Below are 18,332 nucleotides of genomic sequence, written 5' to 3'. Positions count from 1 at the left end.
GAAGAAGAAGAAGAAGAAGAAGAAGAAGAAGAAGAAGAAGAAGAAGAAGAAGAACTAAAGACGGTGGTGAAACACTCATCTTTTCTTTTTTTTAACTTTCCTTTATTCTCCGAAGATAATACATTTTCTTCCGTCGGCGTCTGTCGTCTTTCTGCCATCACCATTCGTCAAAAGCTGCTAAAATAACAACAACAACAACAACAACAAAAACAACAAATAGAGGATTTTTTCCTCAGCTAAAATATTAAGCTTCCAAGAAAATTCTTTGAACTAGAAAACCTCACCTCAATAAGAAGAACATCATCTTCATTCCTTGTGCCATCCGCAATTTCCCCGGTCATCAGTCCAGCCTCTTCCTGGAAGACTGCAGCCTCATAAAGTTGGCAAACGATAGCGCCAATTTCACGGCGTCCAAATAATACCGACAGCCGATCACCAGACTCTTACAGTACAACGCCAGGTGGTTCCCTCCGCCAACCATCTTGAGGAGTACTAACATCGTCTTGCGCACGCGCGGCGAGACGCTTTCCCACGCTACGCGGGTGGCGGAGCGCCTCAGTCGCGCGTTGCAACTGTCCATTCGCTCGGAACAGTAGCAGATGAAGAAGAATTCGAGAGCGATTGAAACCAGTTCGGAGACCAGCTTGAAGACGCGACTAGGGGATATATCGGTGGGGTTGGTCGAGGCTTGGTACATACAGAGGGCGAGCATACCATTGTTCAGGAGCACCTTGACGAGCAAGTATGGCTTGTAGGTGGAGAATAGCTGGAAGGAAGGGGACAACTGGGTCAACCAGTACAACGCCAGGTGGTTCCCTCCGCCAACCATCTTGAGGAGTACTAACATCGTCCTGCGCACGCGCGGCGAGACGCTTTCCCACGCTACCCGGGTGGCGGAGCTCCTCAGTCGCACGTTGCAACTGTCCATTCGCTCGGAACAGTAGCAGATGAAGAAGAATTCGAGAGCGATGGAAACCAGTTCGGAGACCAGCTTGAAGACGCGACTAGGGGATATGTCGGTGGGGTTGGTCGAGGCTTGGTACATACAGAGGGCGAGCATACCATTGTTCAGGAGCACCTTGATGAGCAAGTATGGCTTGTAGGTGGAGAATAGCTGGAAGGAAGGGGACAACTGGGTCAATCTGGGTGGCTAAGTTGCGTTAAACAGGAGTATACTAGCGTCTAGCTGAGGAACTATAAATAGGGAGCAGACCGGCGAAACCCGAACTAGCCCAGCTAGCTGGCAGTTCTTCAAAGGGTTCTCTCCGTATTTAAAGAATAAGCAAATAAGTCCTCTCGATGGTTGATAGTACATGATTCAGGACCATCTAAGTGAACCGGTGGGAGGCCATAACACCCCCGACTTCAGCTAGGCCATTAAAACAAGAACAATAACCATCATCACCTTTGGCAATTTGGCTGGCTACGGGACGTTAAACAAGAAGGAGAAACAGTTGAGTGAAGAAAAGGTTGTACCTACCTATGACTTGACGCGTACCTACCTTTACGCTGACCGAAATAGGGAGCAGACCGGCGAAACTCGAACTAGCCCAGCTAGCTGGCAGTTCTTCAAAGGGTTCTCTCCGTATTTAAAGAATAAGCAAAAGTCCTCTCGATGGTTGATCGTACATGATTCAGGACCATCTAAGTGAACCGGTGGGAGGCCATAACACCCCCGACTTCAGCTAAGCCATTAAAACAAGAACAATAACCATCATCACCTTTGGCAATTTGGCTGGCTACGGGGCGTTAAACACGAAGGAGAAACAGTTGAGTGAAGAAAAAGTTGTACCTATGACTTGACGCGTACCTACCTTTACGCTGACCGATCGTATTTAAGTAGAAAAGGCTAGAAAGAAGAAGAAGAAGAAGAAGAACAAGAAGAAGAAGAACAAGAAGAATTACCTGATTTTGAAATCCAACAATCATCTGATGGAACTTGACAATCTGACGACAGTAGTCTTCCTGGTAAATCTCTTCTAACTTCGCTTTCCTCTTTAAATCCTTCCTGAGTGGAAAATCCTTGTCCTCAAAAACACCCTTGCTGAGTCCGTCCTCATTGAAATCCCTCCTGAGTCTGTCCTCACAGAAATCCTTTCCAAGTCTGTCCTCACTGAAATCCTTTCTAAGTCTGTCCTCACAAACACGCACACTCTCGAATCCTTGTCCTCAAAAACACCCTTGCTGAGTCCGTCCTCATTGAAATCTTTGCTGAATCTGTCCTCACAGAAATCCTTTCCAAGTCTGTCCTCACTGAAATCCTTTCCAAGTCTGTCCTCACTGAAATCCTTTCCAAGTCTGTCCTCACTGAAACCCTTTCTAAGTCTGTCCTCACAAACACACACACTCTCATTCCTCACTATATCCGTGTACACAATCCGATTCCCTTTGGCATCCCTATGGATGTGGCCAATCTTCTCGATGAATTCTCCTAGGATGGCGTACTGGCTTTCGATATAAAAAATAAACAGAGGGATGGTACTCATGGATACGACTATCATGGCGAGGAGGTAGAACAGGAGGTACAACTCCACTACGTAGAGCACCTGGAACGAAGGGGGATTGTTGTTGATTAGATTCATGTTAATGCATCTCATCTTCTTCTTCCTAGCCCTTTCCTACCTAAAACAACAAGACCTTGGCAGTTACAGTTCCCTCCATCAAACCTCTTGAATAAAATAAAAATTAGATAATTTTACCTGTTTAAATTGTACCATGGATTATGTACTCATACTTATCCATTTGCTTGACCAATAAAGAGTCTTTGTTTCTAGTTATAAATACCTAATAAGTGCCTATTTCTTTGATTAATATTTTTTATTTCATTTATTTATTTATGGTAGGTAGGTAGGTAAAATGACCTAGCTGTCAAATAACCCGACTCTTGCAAACAACAGGGGAACCACTTCTTATGGTAGGTAGAGTGTAGAGATACCTATAAATGTAGTGTAGAGATAACTAAAAAAATGACTGCAATGGACCCCTAAACTACCTACAAAAGCTTGATTGATCTTGATACAAAAGATTGATCCTATCCATAAAACTCAAATCTTTAAAAACAAAAGAAAAAAAAACGAAGATCATAGAGGTAATAGAAAGTAAAAAATTAACGCATGACACTTCCGTTAGTTTTATCCTATTCCTTATGACTTCATGCCTGATCCTGTCCAACCTCGTTACTCCACAACTCCGCCTCAATATTCTCATTTCTGAACCCTTCCAATCTCTTCTCTTCTCCTGTACCTACCTTCATATCAGACGCCCAAAATAGATAATTGAGCGTATGCCGTGACGTCAAAGTTTACGATTTACCGGTATTTTTTAAATCGATTTATCTCGGGATCTAGAAGTCGTAGAAGAAAAAGAAAAATTCCGTTGATCCTCATTTTTCCTGCTCTATGACTTTGAAACACTACCCAAGTAGGCGCAACTGATCTATTAAATAGTAAAGTACCTGGTAGTAGCACGCCTCACTTTCGTCAATAAACGGTATCCAAAAAGTCGACACCAGTCTTCGCTGAGGGAACTTCCTGTTATAGATGTATCCCAGGAGATCCAGCTCCTGTTGGGATACCGGGAAGTACGTCTCCAGAATGGAACCGGATAGCGCAACGGTTCCCAGAATCGTAAACGTTACCACCGTCAGAGTCGCTTTTCGGTTTGCGCTCTCAACGGTTCGTTGGTTCGCCGTACTGAAGGATTTTTCCATGCGGTGAAATGGAACCGGATAGCGCAACGGTTCCCAGAATCGTAAACGTTACCACCGTCAGAGTTGCTTTTCGGTTTGCGCTCTCAACGGTTCGTCGGTTCGCCGTACTGAAGGATTTTTCCATGCGTTGGACTAACGTTTGGATCTCGGCATAGTTGATCAAATAGAACGTGCATTCCCAATAGAAAGAGTTGATGGCTAGGTCTTCCACTAGACGTTGGAGGAACTCGGGAAGGTAGCGAATGGATTGGGTGACTGTTGAGATGAAATGGGAGACCAAGTAGGTGATGTAGAGACAGTGGAAACAGACGGAGTAGATGGTTTTGACCTTGTGCAGGCGACTTGAGGTTTGCCGGTTCGTGTAGCCAATGTAGTCGAATAGTTTGCACAGTGTGTTTATGGCGTGGGGGTATGCCATGTTTTTTTATGTGTTCTAAGAACGTTACAATAGAGATCTAAGGGTGACTGTTGAGATGAAATGGGAGACCAAGTAGGTGATGTAGAGACAGTGGAAACAGACGGAGTAGATGGTTTTGACCTTGTGCAGCCGACTTGAGGTGTGCCGGTTCGTGTAGCCAATGTAGTCGAATAGTTTGCACAGTGTGTTTATAGCGTGGGGGTATGCCATGTTTTTTTTATGTGTTCTTAGAACGTTACAATAGAGATCTAAAAAATTTACCCGATTACATTACTTTCCTTCGTATAGGATAAGGAAAGTAAAAAGGCCACACCACAGTGATGTGAAATTGCATACATCTATTTTAAGAGAGGGAGCAAACAAAAATATAATGAAGTGCGTTATCACTTTGGTATAACTGTGAAGTTTTTTTTTTTTTAACTTTTAGGGAACGAAAGAAATTTGTTTCATAGACACCGAAAAAAAATAGTAACTAAAATAATTTAAAATTTTACTTTTGTAAACTTTTCTATAAACTCTAATAAAATGACAAATTCCAATTTAACGAAAGTTCCGCGAAAAATTAAAGCGCGAATGTAATATGGGGCAAAATTTCGTCTCCCTGAGGGACGCTAAACTGAGAATGTGTTAGCTTGTCAAAAGCTACAGACACAAAGCTTTGGCGATGAGTGGACACTCTGCTCCTAGAAGACTTTACATCCTGGGCTTCATTCCACGGGAGTATGGAATAAAAGTTACAAGTGTAGAAGTTACAATAATAATAACTCAAGGCCCGTTCCCACTTGTCGTGAGTTTCATCCGATTTGCTTTTGGCCCCAAAAAACCCCCCTTACAACATTTGGGATTTTTGATTTTTTTTTTTTTTTTTTTTTTTTTTTTTTTTAATTAGTGAAATTCCATGTTACTTTTTCTGTTGTCAGGTGATCGTTGTGGATTGGAATCCTAATGTGGTTCATTTACAACCGGAAAATTCGCTCATCCTACCCAAATGGGATGGTAACGATGATGATAATACTCTGGTGGAACTGGTTGCCTTCTTGAAGAGTAAGTACAGACAGGGAATTTATTAGAATGATGGCCTCTGGGAGTAAACATGGATGTTTTTAAGTTTCATTTTGGGTCTAAAGGTGTGTCCAAACATAGTCGACCGGCCGTCGATCTGAACCGTCCATACTGCCTCGATAACATAGTCTTCGTCGATCGACAGCCGGTGGACAATGTTTTGGACAAAGCTTAACAACCGAGGTTATGTCGCAAAGGGCCGGAATCGATCGCGCGAACTAGCGCATACAAGACATATACGCCACTCAGCTAGCTAAGTAAGCTGACTTTTGAAATATGATAGGCCAGCCTAGTTAGCTTGGCAGGTAGCGCGTCTGCCTTGTAAGCGATAGATCGCGGGTTCGATTCCCACCCGTGGAAGATTATATCCTAAACGGATAAGGTTCGTCCTCGGAACGGCTGGCTTTCTCCTATCCTGTCTTTCATCTCTCTTCGCTTTCGGGACGATGAGACCTTCGCAGTTACAGTTCCCTCTATCAAACCTCCTTATCTGTTGAGAATAAATTCGCCCCGGGCGGGAATCGAACCCATTAGTTTATTCTGCTCTATTCATTTCAGACGTAGCTGAGAAGAGTCCAGAGGATGTGCGACAGATATTGAGTTACTACAAGCAATTCTCGGATCCCTTGGAAAACTTTAGGGACTCGCAACGAAAACTACCTGAGCTTCCTGAAGTTCCAAGTGCTTGAAGAATAGATCAGTTGCGCTTACTTGGGTAATGTTTCAAAGTCATAGAGCAGGAAAAATGAGGACCAACGGAATTTTTCTTTTTCTTCTACGACTTCTAGATACCGAGATGAATCGATTTAAAAAATACCGGTAAATCGTGAACTTTGACGTCACGGCATACGCTCCCGTAGGCAATGACGTCACATCAAATGTCCCCAGCAAAGCTCCCTCGTAGGCAACGCATTAATATATTTGTGCGCATACGTTTCTGCGCAGTTCTTTCTGCTCCTCCGCTAGCGTGCTTGTATAGTGGCGCTACCTAACGAACGAAAAAAACAACTGCGTAAAGTCTGACGTCACACATATTTGAACGCTTTCATTAGAACTGAAAATAAAAATTGAGTTTTCGACCTTTTACAGTTATTTTTTCGGAGTTTTAATCTCGGATTTGGATTTTTCCCAACTTTTTACATAGGAATCGACCATTTATTTATAATTTTTACCCATTTACAACTGCTCCATTGAAGAAACCAAGAGAAGAGCTATACCAAGCTGTCTTTTATTATCGTACGTTTTTATTCCACCAGGGAGATTCCGCCACCATGGAATATGCTTTGGCGGCCAAGGTACTGAAGTTGAAAATTCATACCTCCTTCGTGGAATCAATCGTGTCTTTCTTGGTCGCGAAGATTCCCGCCCGGGGCGGATTTTATCCTTAACAGATAAGGTTCGTTCTTGGAACGGCTGGCTTTCTCCTATCCTGTCCTCCTCTCCTCGACTTTTGTAAATTGGAACTATAAGACCTTGGCAGTTACAGTTCCCTCCATCAAACCTCTTGAATAAAATAAAAATTAGATAATTTTACCTGTTTAAATTGTACATACCATTGATTATGTACTCATACTTATCCATTTGCTTGACCAATAGAGAGTCTTTGTTTCTAGTTATAAACACCTAATAAGTGCCTATTTCTTTGATTAATATTTTTTTATTTCATTTATTTATGGTAGGTAGGTAAAATGACCTAGCTGTCAAATAACCCGACTCTTGCAAACAACAGGGGAACCACTTCTCATGGTAGGTAGAGTGTAGAGATACCTATAAATGTAGTGTAGAGATAACTAAAAAAATGACTGCAAAGGACCCCTAAACTACCCACAAAAGCTTGATCCTATCTTAAAAACTCAAATCTTTAAAAACAAAAGAAAAAAAAACGAAGATCATAGAGGTAATAGAAAGTAAAAATTTAACGCGAAGTTGGAATTGTGAACGCGTCCTAAATTTTTAAACTCGCGCGCGCTAAAAAAGTTGTGGAAGTTTGATGAACGCTCGATTCAAGTACATCCCCATTTTTGATGTTTCGTTCGGAACTTTTGGCTTGTTTTGAGCTAAAAAAGTTGTGGAAGTTTGATGAACGCTCGATTCAAGTACATCCCCATTTTTGATGTTTCGTTCGGAACTTTTGGCTTGTTTTGGTTTTTTGTTTCCATTTTTTCCAAAAAGTTTCATCTTTCATTTCCTCTTGAAAGTTTGAGCTTTTGACCGAATCTAGTGTGAAATTTGAAAGTTATTTGTAGCATTGATGATAATTCTAGTGTGAACTTTTGAAAGAAAACTCTCTCTGTTCGGTCAATCACCTGAAAGGTACGTATGTTTGATATCAAGCTCATTGCATCCTTGGATTGCAATCAGGAAACCAAAGCTTGTGAGAGAAAGTACCCTGATAGTTTTCAGAAAAGTTAGCCGAAGGAAGAAATTACACTTTACCTCACTTTCTTCTGATGATGAGAGTCACCAGAAATTCAATTAATGTTACAGAACAAACTCAATTTCTCAAAGAGACCTTGCAAGATATCAATGAACTTTGTTGTTCAAGCTTGGAAATCAAATAGTTTCTTCAGTGTTTCCTTTATCTGAATGTTAAATAAAATTAAAGACTTCAATTAAAGATGATAATTCTAGTGTGAACTTTTGAAAGAAAACTCTCTCTGTTCGGTCAATCACCTGAAAGGTACGTATGTTTGATATCAAGCTCACAGCATCCTTGGATTGCAATCAGGAAACCAAAGCTTGTGAGAGAAAGTACCCTGATAGTTTTCAGAAAAGTTAGCGGAAGGAAGAAATTACACTTTACCTCACTTTCTTCTGAATATACCTTATTTATACTGTCGGCTAAGACTAAAAAGTCCCATTATGCCAACAGTTTAAACAGGCCTCATTTATTTACATCAAACAAGTTAGCGGAAGGAAGAAATTACACTTTACCTCACTTTCTTCTGATGATGAGAGTCACCAGAAATTCAAATAATGTTACACAACAAACTCAATTTCTCAAAGAGACCTTGCAAGATATCAATGTACTTTGTTGTTCAAGCTTGGGAATCAAGTAGTTCCTTAAGTGTTTCCACTCTCTGAATGTCAAATAAAATTAAAGACTTCCGTTTAATTCATTTAGGCTGGAGGTTGTACATTAAATACCTACCCCTGATCAGTACCTATGTTACACAACAAACTCAATTTCTCAAAGAGACCTTGCAAGATATCAATGTACTTTGTTGTTCAAGCTTGGGAATCAAGTAGTTCCTTCAGTGTTTTCTCTCTCTGAATGTCAAATAAAATTAAAGACTTCCATTTAATTCATTTAGGCTGGAGGTTGTACATTAGGTACCTACCCCTGATCAGTACCTTAATCATTTATTTTATTTTCCAGATAAGCAAAACAAAAATGAACGGAGAACAGCAACAGTATTATCTAAAATGGAACGATTTCCAGTCCAATATGGTCACATCATTCAAGCACCTGCGTAACGACAACTCATTTACCGACGTCACTCTTGCCTGTGAAGGACAAACATGTAAGGCACACAAAATGGTTTTGTCAGCTTGCAGTCCGTACTTCAAAACACTACTCGAAGAAAATCCAAGTAAACACCCAATCATCATTCTGAAAGACGTACCTTTCAAACATTTGACAGATATTCTTGAGTTCATGTACGCTGGAGAAGTGAATGTGTCACAAGACCAACTTCCCAGCTTCTTGAAAACGGCTGACAGATTAAAAATTAAAGGTTTAGCAGAAGCACCACAGTCAAGTGTCAAAAGAGAGGGCTAGTGAGCTACCAAATACTTCATGCTTCAATGTAAGCAGTGTATAATATCAGCATAAATTCTCTCATAATAAGTACCTCTATTGCTAAACAAACCAAACTAAGTGTGTAAAATATATTCATGATAGCTAGAATTCATTAGACAGGATAGATTGGGAGAAAATTTGTTTTTCATGGTATGGTTTTGGCAAGTAAAGACATATTTTTCTTCTGATTGTTCTTTGTGTTATCCACAATTTTTCCTCCTCAGTAAAAACTTCATAGTAGCAATTGAAAACAAAGTACATATCTGAAGTTTTTTAAACTTCAAAGATGGTGTCTTCTGAACAATTTTGTCATCAATTTCTGGAAGCTTTGTTTTATGTAATCATGGATAAGACTTTCAAACATTTGACAGATATTCTTGAGTTCATGTACGCTGGAGAAGTGAATGTGTCACAAGACCAACTTCCCAGCTTCTTGAAAACAGCCGACAGATTAAAAATCAAAGGTCTAGCAGAAGCACCACAGTCGAGTGTCAAAAGAGAGGGCTAGTGAGCTACCGAATACCTCATGCTTCAATGTAAGCAGTGTATAATATCAGCATGAATTCTCTCGTAATAAGTACCTCTATTGCTAAACAAACCAAACTAAGTGTGTAAAATATATTCATGATAGCTAGAATTCATTAGACAGGATAGATTGGGAGAAAATTTCTTTGTTTTTCATGGTATGGTTTTGGCAAGTAAAGGCATATTTTTCTTCTGATTGTTTTTTGTGTTATCCACAATTTTTCCTCCTCAGTAAAAACTTCATAGTAGCAATTGAAGACAAAGTACAATCTGAAGTTTTTTTAACTTCAAAGATGGTATCATTCTCCTAGGATGGCGTACTGGCTTTCGATATAAAAAATAAACAGAGGGATGGTACTCATGGATACGACTATCATGGCGAGGAGGTAAAACAGCAGGTACAACTCCACTACGTAGAGCACCTGGAACGAAGGGGAATTGTTGTTGATTAGATTCATGTTAATATTGTTAATGCACCTCATCTTCTTCTTTCTAGCCTTTTCCTACGTAAATAGGGTCGGCGTTTCTTGTCAGTCTCTTCCAGGCAGCCCTATTGTGTACCTCATGCCCTGTTGAATTTTTCTCACTCAAGTTCACACAATTCTTCCCCCCCCTTTTCTCTCCCTCACTTCCATTCTCTCAACAACCTCTGCAATCTCCTCTCCTGGATCTTCCTTGACACTTCCGTTAGTTTTATCCTTTTCTGAACAATTTTGTCATCAAATTCTGGAGGCTTTGTTTTATGTAATCATGGATAAGAAAAAAAAAAGCAATGAAGAAAAATATGACTTAACAATAAAGTGATGGGCTTGATCTCATTTTGAAAGACGTTCTGAACACTAGACTGCCAGAAATGATTTGATTTGAGAATGTTGACAACCAGGCATCTCACTTGGGGCATTAAATTACTTCTCTTTTAATTTTGTCATCCTTCATTTGGATTTTATTAATTTGAGTTATTCAGGTGAAATTTTGAATTTAAAAACAATATTCTCATTTCTGAACCCTTCCAATCTCTTCTCTTCTCATGTACCTACCTTCATATCAGACGCCCAAAATAGATAATTAATTAATTGGTAATGTCATTACACCCAAAGAGTGGAAAATCACCTCTGTGCTGCCTCTTTTTGCGCACAGAGAGGCATAATAAAATACGACTATACATTTTAAACTTCAAAGATGGTGTCTTCTGAACAATTTTGTCATCAATTTCTGGAAGCTTTGTTTTATGTAATCATGGATAAGAAAAAAAGCAATGAAGAAAAATATGACTTAACAATAAAGTGATGGGCTTGATCTCATTTTGAAAGACGTTCTGATGAACACTAGACTGCCAGAAATGATTTGATTTGAGAATGTTAACAAACAGGCATCTCACTTGGGGCATTAAATTACTTCTCTTTTAATTTGTCATCCTTCATTTGGATTTTATTAATTTGAGTTATTCAGGTGAAATTTTGAATTTAAAAAGCAGGATCACCCTTGGATTTTTATTTATTTTTTAATTAATACCAATACCTCTATTGTAACAAAATAAATAAATAAATCAATTTTTTTTATTAACATTTATTAAAGTTTTAATAAAAAAAATGTTAATAAAAAAAAAATTGTTTTATTTATCAAATTAAAATGATAATAATAATGAAATCTTCTTCAAAATATTAGAAAAAGAAATTTGTAAGAATGTATAACTGACATAAAACGGAAAAATATTTAGTTAAGAAAGGAGTTTACTATTCTGTTTCACATAAAATACCCTTGTAATATTTAGTATTGTATTTTTACTTTCTATTGAGTCTTTATTTTTACATAAACAATCATACTTTAGTTGTGAAATGTCAAGAGCAAAATTGTTTTATGGAACAAAGTCCTGTATCCTGTAAACACCAAATGGAGAGTACAAAGTTAAAAATCTCCAAGTCCATTTTAAAATAGTTTATGTTGTTCAGGCAAACAACAAAACAACCCACAAAAAGTTTTGGGTTGTTCATTTTCAAGTTTCATAGGGCGAGAAAGTGCGGCAGGAACGAGTGAGAGAGATAGAAGAACAGACGCGAGGGTGGAGGAGCGCCTTGCACTTCCTGGAACAAAAAGAGAGAGAGAGAGACAGGGATGAGTAGAGAGCAAAATTTCATGTTCATGTTTTTCTTCGAAGTCAGTATTGACTTGAGAAAAACACCTTTGTATATCTGTTATTTTATTAAGGTAATGTATAGGTACATTGGAAATTCATATCCGACTATGTATAGAAAACTACAAAGGTACTTGAGAAAGCCAGCCGCTCCGAGAACAAACTTTATCTGTATAGGATAAAATCCGCCCCCGCGCGGGAATCGAACCCGCGGTCTAGGGCTTACAAGACAGACGCGCTACCAACCAAACTAACTGGGCTGGTAGAGCAAAGCTTATCCGTACGGGATAAAATCCAGTTTCCCGGAAGGAAAACACACCTGAAGTAAGGTAATGTATAGGTACATTGGAAATTCATATCCGACTATGAATAGAAAACTACAAAGGTACTTGAGAAAGCCAGCCGCTCCGAGAACGAACTTTATCTGTATAGGATAAAATCCACCTCGCGCGAGAATCGAACCCGCCGTCTAGGGCTTACAAGACAGACGCGCTGCCAACCAAACTAACTGGGCTGGTAGAGCAAAGCTTATCCGTACAGGATAAAATCCGCCTCCGCGCGGGAATCAAACCCGCGACCTGGCGCTTACCAGTACCTCATGTCCTGATAATTTCTCACTCAAGAACACACGTCTAATCTCTAAGAAAACTATTCCTCGGCCTTAGTAGGCGTCCACAACGGAGAACCGACCATCGACCATAGCCTAGTACAGACCCAAGAGAAAATAAACAAACCATGCTAATGAATAGAAGCATGTCCTGATAATTTCTCACTCAAGAACACACGTCTAATCTCTAAGAAAACTATTCCTCGGCCTTAGTAGGCGTCCACAACGGAGAAACGACCATCGACCATAGCCTAGTACCGACCCAAGAGAAAATAAACAAACCATGCTAATGAATAGAAGTGTCCTCAACGGAGCCTTGACCATAGTTCTTTTCTAGCGGCTTTAGCTATAGCCGAAAGGTGATGACAAAAAATAGAGAAAATATCTCTTCCATCAGCCTTACACCAGGGTGATGGTCTCTAGCCATGTTTAATTACCTCGTCCTGAACGGCAGTACCAACCCTCGCAGAAAATCAAGAAACTGAGCTGAGTATTTTTTCTGCGTGAGTCGAAGGTTTTGTTTACCTACATTTCTGATAACATTCTAGCCTCCAAAATTTCAAGTGTATGTATCTAAGAATTGTATCAGTTACTTCCCTTAATTTCAAAAATATATAAAATATCAGAAGGTTCTTGGCTCCGTTACGGACACTGATGGGAAGGTCGATGGTATACTCACATATGACTAGGATTACACGTATTGAACACGGACAGGTCCCGATTATCTTCCAGCTCATCCCACAGGATATTATCCACCTGGGGTTCCACGTCCATTGTTTCCACAGTACTCAGCACCTGAGATAAGATAAAAAAAAGGAATTTTAATTGTGTTAAGCATATTTAAATGCTTGTCACAAACATCGTTCCCCGATTATTTCACCTAGATAAATTTTATGACATGACTTGGACTCGAACCACCAACCTCCAGATCAAAAGTCCAACGCGTTAACAACTGCACCACAAAGGTTGGTACCTGAGATAAGATAAGATAAGACAAGCTTTAGCTAAGCTAAGCTAATAAGATAAAATAAGCTAACCTAATAAGATAAGATAAATGACATGACTTGGACTCGAACCACCAACCTCCAGATCAAAAGTCCAACGCGTTAACAACTGCACCACTAAGGTTGGTACCTGAGATAAGATAAGATAAGATAAGATAAGACAAGCTTTAGCTAAGCTAAGCTAATAAGATAAAATAAGCTAAGCTAATAAGATAAGCTAATAAGATAAGATAACCGCTATTTGTAGTTAAAACCCAGAGGACATTACAATAGTCAAGATCAACAAATGGTTAGGGGAGGGGGAAATAGGTAATCATGATTTATTTGTGGTGAAGCTGAGAGCTTCTTCACAATTTTTGTGGATATCACAGCATTACTAAGAGCTTTCTTTACTATTTCTGACTCGCCTATATGATTTATTTGTGGTGAAGCTGAGAGCTTCTTCACAATTTTTGTGGATATCACAGCATTACTAAGAGCCTCCTTTACTATTTCTGACTCACCTATAATGGAGGAGTTGGAATTGGGAAAATATTATTAATAAAAGGTCGATTCCTACGTAAAAAGTTGTGAAAAATCCAAATATGAGGTCAAAACTCCGAAAAAGTAACAATGGAGGAGTTGCAATTGGGAAAATATTATTAATAAAAGGTCGATTCCTACGTAAAAAGTTGTAAAAAATCCAAATATGAGGTCAAAATTCCGAAAAAGTACCCAACTTTAAAAGGTCGAAAATTCAATTTTTAATTGCCGTTCTAATGAAAGAGTTCAAAGAGTTGTGACGTCAGATTTCACGTCAAAATGCGCAGGAACGCTGTTCAAAGAGTTGTGACGTCAGATTTCACGTCAAAATGCGCAGAAACGCTTGCGCACAAACAAACGAAGCGGGAGTCATGATTATGACGTCATCGCCTACAGGAGCGTATGCCGTGACGTCAAAGTTCACGATTTACCGGTATTTTTTAAATCGATTTATCTCAGGATCTAGAGGTCGTAGAAGAAAAAGAAAAATTCCGTTGGTCCTCATTTTTCCTGCTCTATGACTTTGAAATATCACCCAAGTAAGCGCAACGGATCTATTTTTTTTTATTCTGGTAATGCCGCCACTGGTCGCTACTCGATTAAAGTGGCTAATAAATTGTCCTTACGAGGGTGAGTGCACCCCGAAATCCAAGGACAGAGCCGAAAAAAAAACTTCGAACCCCGCCGGGAATGGAACCCGGGTCTCCTGCGTGCAAGGTGAGCGCAGTGACCACTACACCATGGGAGCTGACGTGCTCCAACAATATTTTACCTCATTATAAGACGTGACGTGTAGGATGTCCAACAGCATTTTCTCAATAGTGGACAGAGTGTAGTGGATGGAATTGTTGAGGCGCTGGCGGAATCGATGAAACTCGTCGATCTTGAGGAACGAGCCGAACTTGTACGAGAGCACCAGGTGATCTGCGTTCTGAAACGGGCAAATGAAGACAGGGTTTGGAAATAAGAACGAGACACTCGAGATATCTAGATCTAGGTCAATAGTCCATGGACTAGGCTAGGGTCAATAGTCCATGGTCTAGGCTAGGGTCAATAGTCCATGGTCTAGGCTAGGGTCAATAGTCCATGGACTAGGCTAGGGTCAATAGTCCATGGTCTAGGCTAGTGTCAATAGTCCATGGTCTAGGCTAGGGTCAATAGTCCATGGACTAGGCTAGGGTCAATAGTCCATGGTCTAGGCTAGGGTCAATAGTCCATGGTCTAGGCTAGTGTCAATAGTCCATGGTCTAGGCTAGGGTCAATAGTCCATGGTCTAGGCTAGGGTCAATAGTCCATGGTCTAGGCTAGGGTCGATGGTCGCCGTTGTGGCCGCGCAGCTTACTCCTGAGCATAACTCTTGAACAAGTTGATATTCATATCCGACTATGTATAGAAAACTACAAAGGTACTTGAGAAAGCCAGCCGCTCCGAGAACGAACTTTATCGGTATAGGATAAAATCCGCCCCCGCGCGAGAATCGAACCCGCGGTCTAGGGCTTACAAGACAGACGCGCTACCAACCAAACTAACTGGACGGGTAGAGCAAAGCTTATCCGTACAGGATAAAATCCGCCTCCGCGCGGGAATCAAACCCGCGACCTGGCGTTTACCAGTACCTCATGTCCTGATAATTTCTCACTCAAGAACACACATCTAATCTCTACGAAAACTATTCCTCGGCCTTAGTAGGTGTCCACAACGGAGAACCGACCATGGACCATGGCGTAGTACCGACCCAAGAGAAAATAAACAAACCATGCTAATGAATAGAACCGTCCTCAACAGAGCCTTGACCATAGTTCTTTTCTAGCGGCTTTAGCTATAGCCGAAAGGTGATGACAAAATAGAGAAAATATCTCTTTTATCAGCCTTACACCAGGGTGATGGTCTCTAGCCATGTTTAATTGGCTCGCCATGAATCGCAATACCAACCCTCGCAGACTCGCAGAAAATCAAGAAATTGAGCTGAGTATTTTTCTGCGTGAGTCGAAGGTTTCGTTTACCTACATTTCTGATAACATTCTACCCTTCAAAATTTCAAGTGTATATATCTAGGAATTGTGTGAGTTACTTCCCTTCATTTCAAAAATATATAAAATATCAGAAGGTTCTTGGCTCCGTTATGGACACAGTCTAGACGAGGGTCCATGGTCGATGGTCGCCGTTAGTCTCAACACCCCCACCCTGTCCCCCTCCCCTTCATTCGGGGCGCCATTTTGTTGCGCAGGAGGGGAGGGAGGGTGCGCAATGTGAATAGACGCAACCAGGATGCGCAGGAGAAGGGCGCGAATGCGCAGATGAGTCAGGTCATGCGCGTAGGTGAGAGATTGAATGTGCGTGTCGGGTTTCCTGGAAACAGATGTAAATAGGGGGCACGGTTGGTCCAGTGGTAACGCGCTTGCTTGCCATGCGGAAGGTCCCGGGTTCGAATCCCACCATTTGTATATATCTAGGAATTGTGTGAGTTACTTCCCTTCATTTCAAAAATATATAAAATATCAGAAGGTTCTTGGCTCCGTTATGGACACTAGTGGGAAGGTTGATGGTCTGGATGGGGTCCATAGTCTAGACGAGGGTCCATGGTCGATGGTCGCCGTTGTGGCCGCGCAACTTACTCCTGAGCAAAACTCTTGAACAAGTTGATCAGCCTTATCTTATTATACGACACCTTGTAGCTGTTCATCACATTCTCGTTCACCTTCACCGCGCACTCGGCCCAGGTCAGCTTTCTCCGGTGAACACACGACCCCCCGCAGTGACTTTCAATCGCCGGGACGGAAGCTTTCTTCCCGTCAAGAGCTTCGCGCTTGGCCTCCTCGTCTTTTTCCGCGGCGGGATCGAGCTCTCTGCCCGGCGACCTGGTGGGATCTTCCGACTCCAGTAGGTCGCCGGGGAGAGAGTTTCTCCCCGCGTGTTTTTTGTTCTTCCCATCGTCAAGTCTTAGGTTTTCAACTTTGGCCACCAGAGTGCGCTGGCTTGGTTCTTCGTATGCTAACAGGGCGTGGACCAGCCTGCCCTCGCTTGTATCCTGAGAGATGTTCAGTGAGTGATTCCCTTGGAAGTGGCTGTCCAGGAGGTCCTCACAGGATTTCGTCAGGCCGGTCACCTGACGACTGAGCTCTTTGGTGATTTCTAGCACGTTGTTCAGTGCATACTCGCTAATTTCCATAGATTTCAACAATCTTTCCATGGATTCAATTTCAAGTATAAAACTCGATTGAAGTAGCTACTTGATTGTCATTTTGAGGCTGAGTGCAAAAACTTCGACACCGCTGGGAATCGAACAAGGGACCTCCGGTATGTAAGCCTAGTGCGATACCCACTCGGCCACGGTGGTTGCTTATGCACATGAAGATTCAACCCACATCCTCCTATGTTTATACTCCTCGGGTTATAGCTGGAAAATCACTTTAAATACACTTGAAACACGGATGCAAGTATTTACAATTTCACATTCGTTTGAGATTAACTAGACCAGGGGTTAGCAAAACGTGGGCATGACTGTGGGTCACATGGGAATCCACAGCAAAGACCGCGGGCCACTTAAAACCAAATGTGGGAAGGGACATGCCTTTAGGATTTTTTCTATGTCTGAAAATTTAGGAAATTCTGTATATAAAATTAAATATGTGGGGTGTGTTTTAATTTCGTCCGACTTGTTTAGAGAAAACAGACGATCGATAGAGACAAGAATAGATAAAATAGGCCTCCCTAAAATGATCACAAAATCCAGAAAAACTATCAGACCTAAGCCAAGAGATTGCATTCCAGGGTATCGGGCGACTTGTTTAGAGAAAACAGACGATCGATAGAGACAAGAATAGATAAAATAGGCCTCCCTAAAATGATCACAAAATCCAGAAAAACTGTCAGACCTAAGCCAAGAGATTGCATTCCAGGGTATCGGGTTTTTTTTATGAAGAGGTTTGACAGAGGGAACTGTAACTGCTATGGTCTTATCGTCCCGAAATCGAAGAGAGAAGGAAGACAGGATAGGACAAAGCCAGTCGTTCCGAGAACGAACATTATCCCATCAGGATAAAATCCGCCCCGGGCGGGAATCAAACCCGAGAACATTTTCTTCGAAACGAAGCTCGGGGAAAGTAGCTAGTAAATAAAGAAAAATAAAATTTGTGGATAAAACCCAAGGTTCAAATAGCGATAATACGGGTAGTGTACCCTGTACACAGGCCACATGCGTCTAATGTAGCAGTTGTTTCATTGCTACGAAATAAAAACGGCGGTGGAACACTCATCTTAAAAAAAAAGAGCAGTTGCGCTTACTTGAGTGAGGTTTCTAAGTGAAAGAGCAGGAAAAATGAGGAACTAGGGAATTTTTCTTTTTCTTCTACGACTTCTAGATCCGGAGATAAATCGATTTAAAACGTACCGGTAAATCTTGAACTTTAACGTCCCAGCATACGCTCCCGTACGCTTCCTTGTTTGTGCGCATGTGGTTCTGCGTAAACTTTGACGTCACGACCCTTTGAACTTTTTCATCAGAATAGCAAATAAAAATTGAATTTTCGACCTTTAAAAGTTACTTTCGGAA

At 41.0% G+C, this 18,332-nt stretch overlaps 2 protein-coding genes and 1 long non-coding RNA gene across 5 annotated transcripts in view; 2 read left to right on the top strand and 1 right to left on the bottom strand.

Moving 5' to 3' along the window:
• Positions 1-5,906, top strand: part of LOC103512291 (mitochondrial import inner membrane translocase subunit TIM50-C) — a 31,078-nt gene extending 25,172 nt beyond the window's left edge. Inside the window, exons 7-8 of the mRNA XM_026825799.1 lie at positions 5,048-5,171; positions 5,748-5,906. Of these exons, the coding sequence (XP_026681600.1) occupies positions 5,048-5,171; positions 5,748-5,878 (255 nt within the window). The 3' untranslated portion in view covers positions 5,879-5,906. The remainder of the gene's footprint in view (positions 1-5,047; positions 5,172-5,747) is intronic.
• A 1,420-nt stretch (positions 5,907-7,326) lies between these two features.
• LOC108252762 (longitudinals lacking protein-like) lies at positions 7,327-9,654 on the top strand. Of its 3 annotated transcripts, XM_017445336.2 has the most exons (3): positions 7,327-7,502; positions 8,569-8,824; positions 9,354-9,654. In XM_017445336.2, exons 2-3 carry the CDS (start codon positions 8,584-8,586, stop codon positions 9,497-9,499), a joined length of 387 nt encoding a protein of 128 aa, XP_017300825.1. In that variant the 5' UTR covers positions 7,327-7,502; positions 8,569-8,583; the 3' UTR covers positions 9,500-9,654. The 3 variants fall into 3 exon arrangements, with proteins under 3 accessions (XP_017300825.1, XP_026681601.1, XP_017300826.1); XM_026825800.1 differs by lacking the exon at positions 9,354-9,654 and having other exon boundaries at positions 7,329-7,502; positions 8,569-9,344; XM_017445337.1 differs by lacking the exons at positions 7,327-7,502; positions 9,354-9,654 and adding an exon at positions 7,807-7,869 and having other exon boundaries at positions 8,569-9,344.
• Positions 9,655-12,587: 2,933 nt separating this feature from the next.
• Positions 12,588-15,941, bottom strand: LOC113468694. Its single transcript, XR_003392355.1, has 2 exons — positions 15,784-15,941; positions 12,588-12,779 (listed from the first exon to the last, which is right to left on the bottom strand). It is a non-coding gene; the product is annotated as an uncharacterized LOC113468694 (long non-coding RNA).
• Between the last annotated feature and the right edge of the window lie 2,391 nt (positions 15,942-18,332).

Source organism: Diaphorina citri, unplaced genomic scaffold (genome assembly GCF_000475195.1).
Source record: "Diaphorina citri unplaced genomic scaffold, Diaci psyllid genome assembly version 1.1 scaffold820, whole genome shotgun sequence".
NCBI classification, from domain to species: domain Eukaryota; kingdom Metazoa; phylum Arthropoda; class Insecta; order Hemiptera; family Psyllidae; genus Diaphorina; species Diaphorina citri.
This window is presented reverse-complemented; position numbering and strand designations above follow the sequence as displayed.

What these genes read in the sequence shown, in the direction of transcription:
- LOC108252762 (XM_017445336.2), top strand. Translation starts at nt 8,584, where the DNA reads ATGAACGGAGAACAGCAACAGTATTATCTAAAATGGAACGATTTCCAG. An exon ending in GAAAGACGTACCTTTCAAAC is followed by an intron (nt 8,825 to 9,353) that starts ATTTGACAGATA and finishes AGACTTTCAAAC; the next exon opens with ATTTGACAGATATTCTTGAG.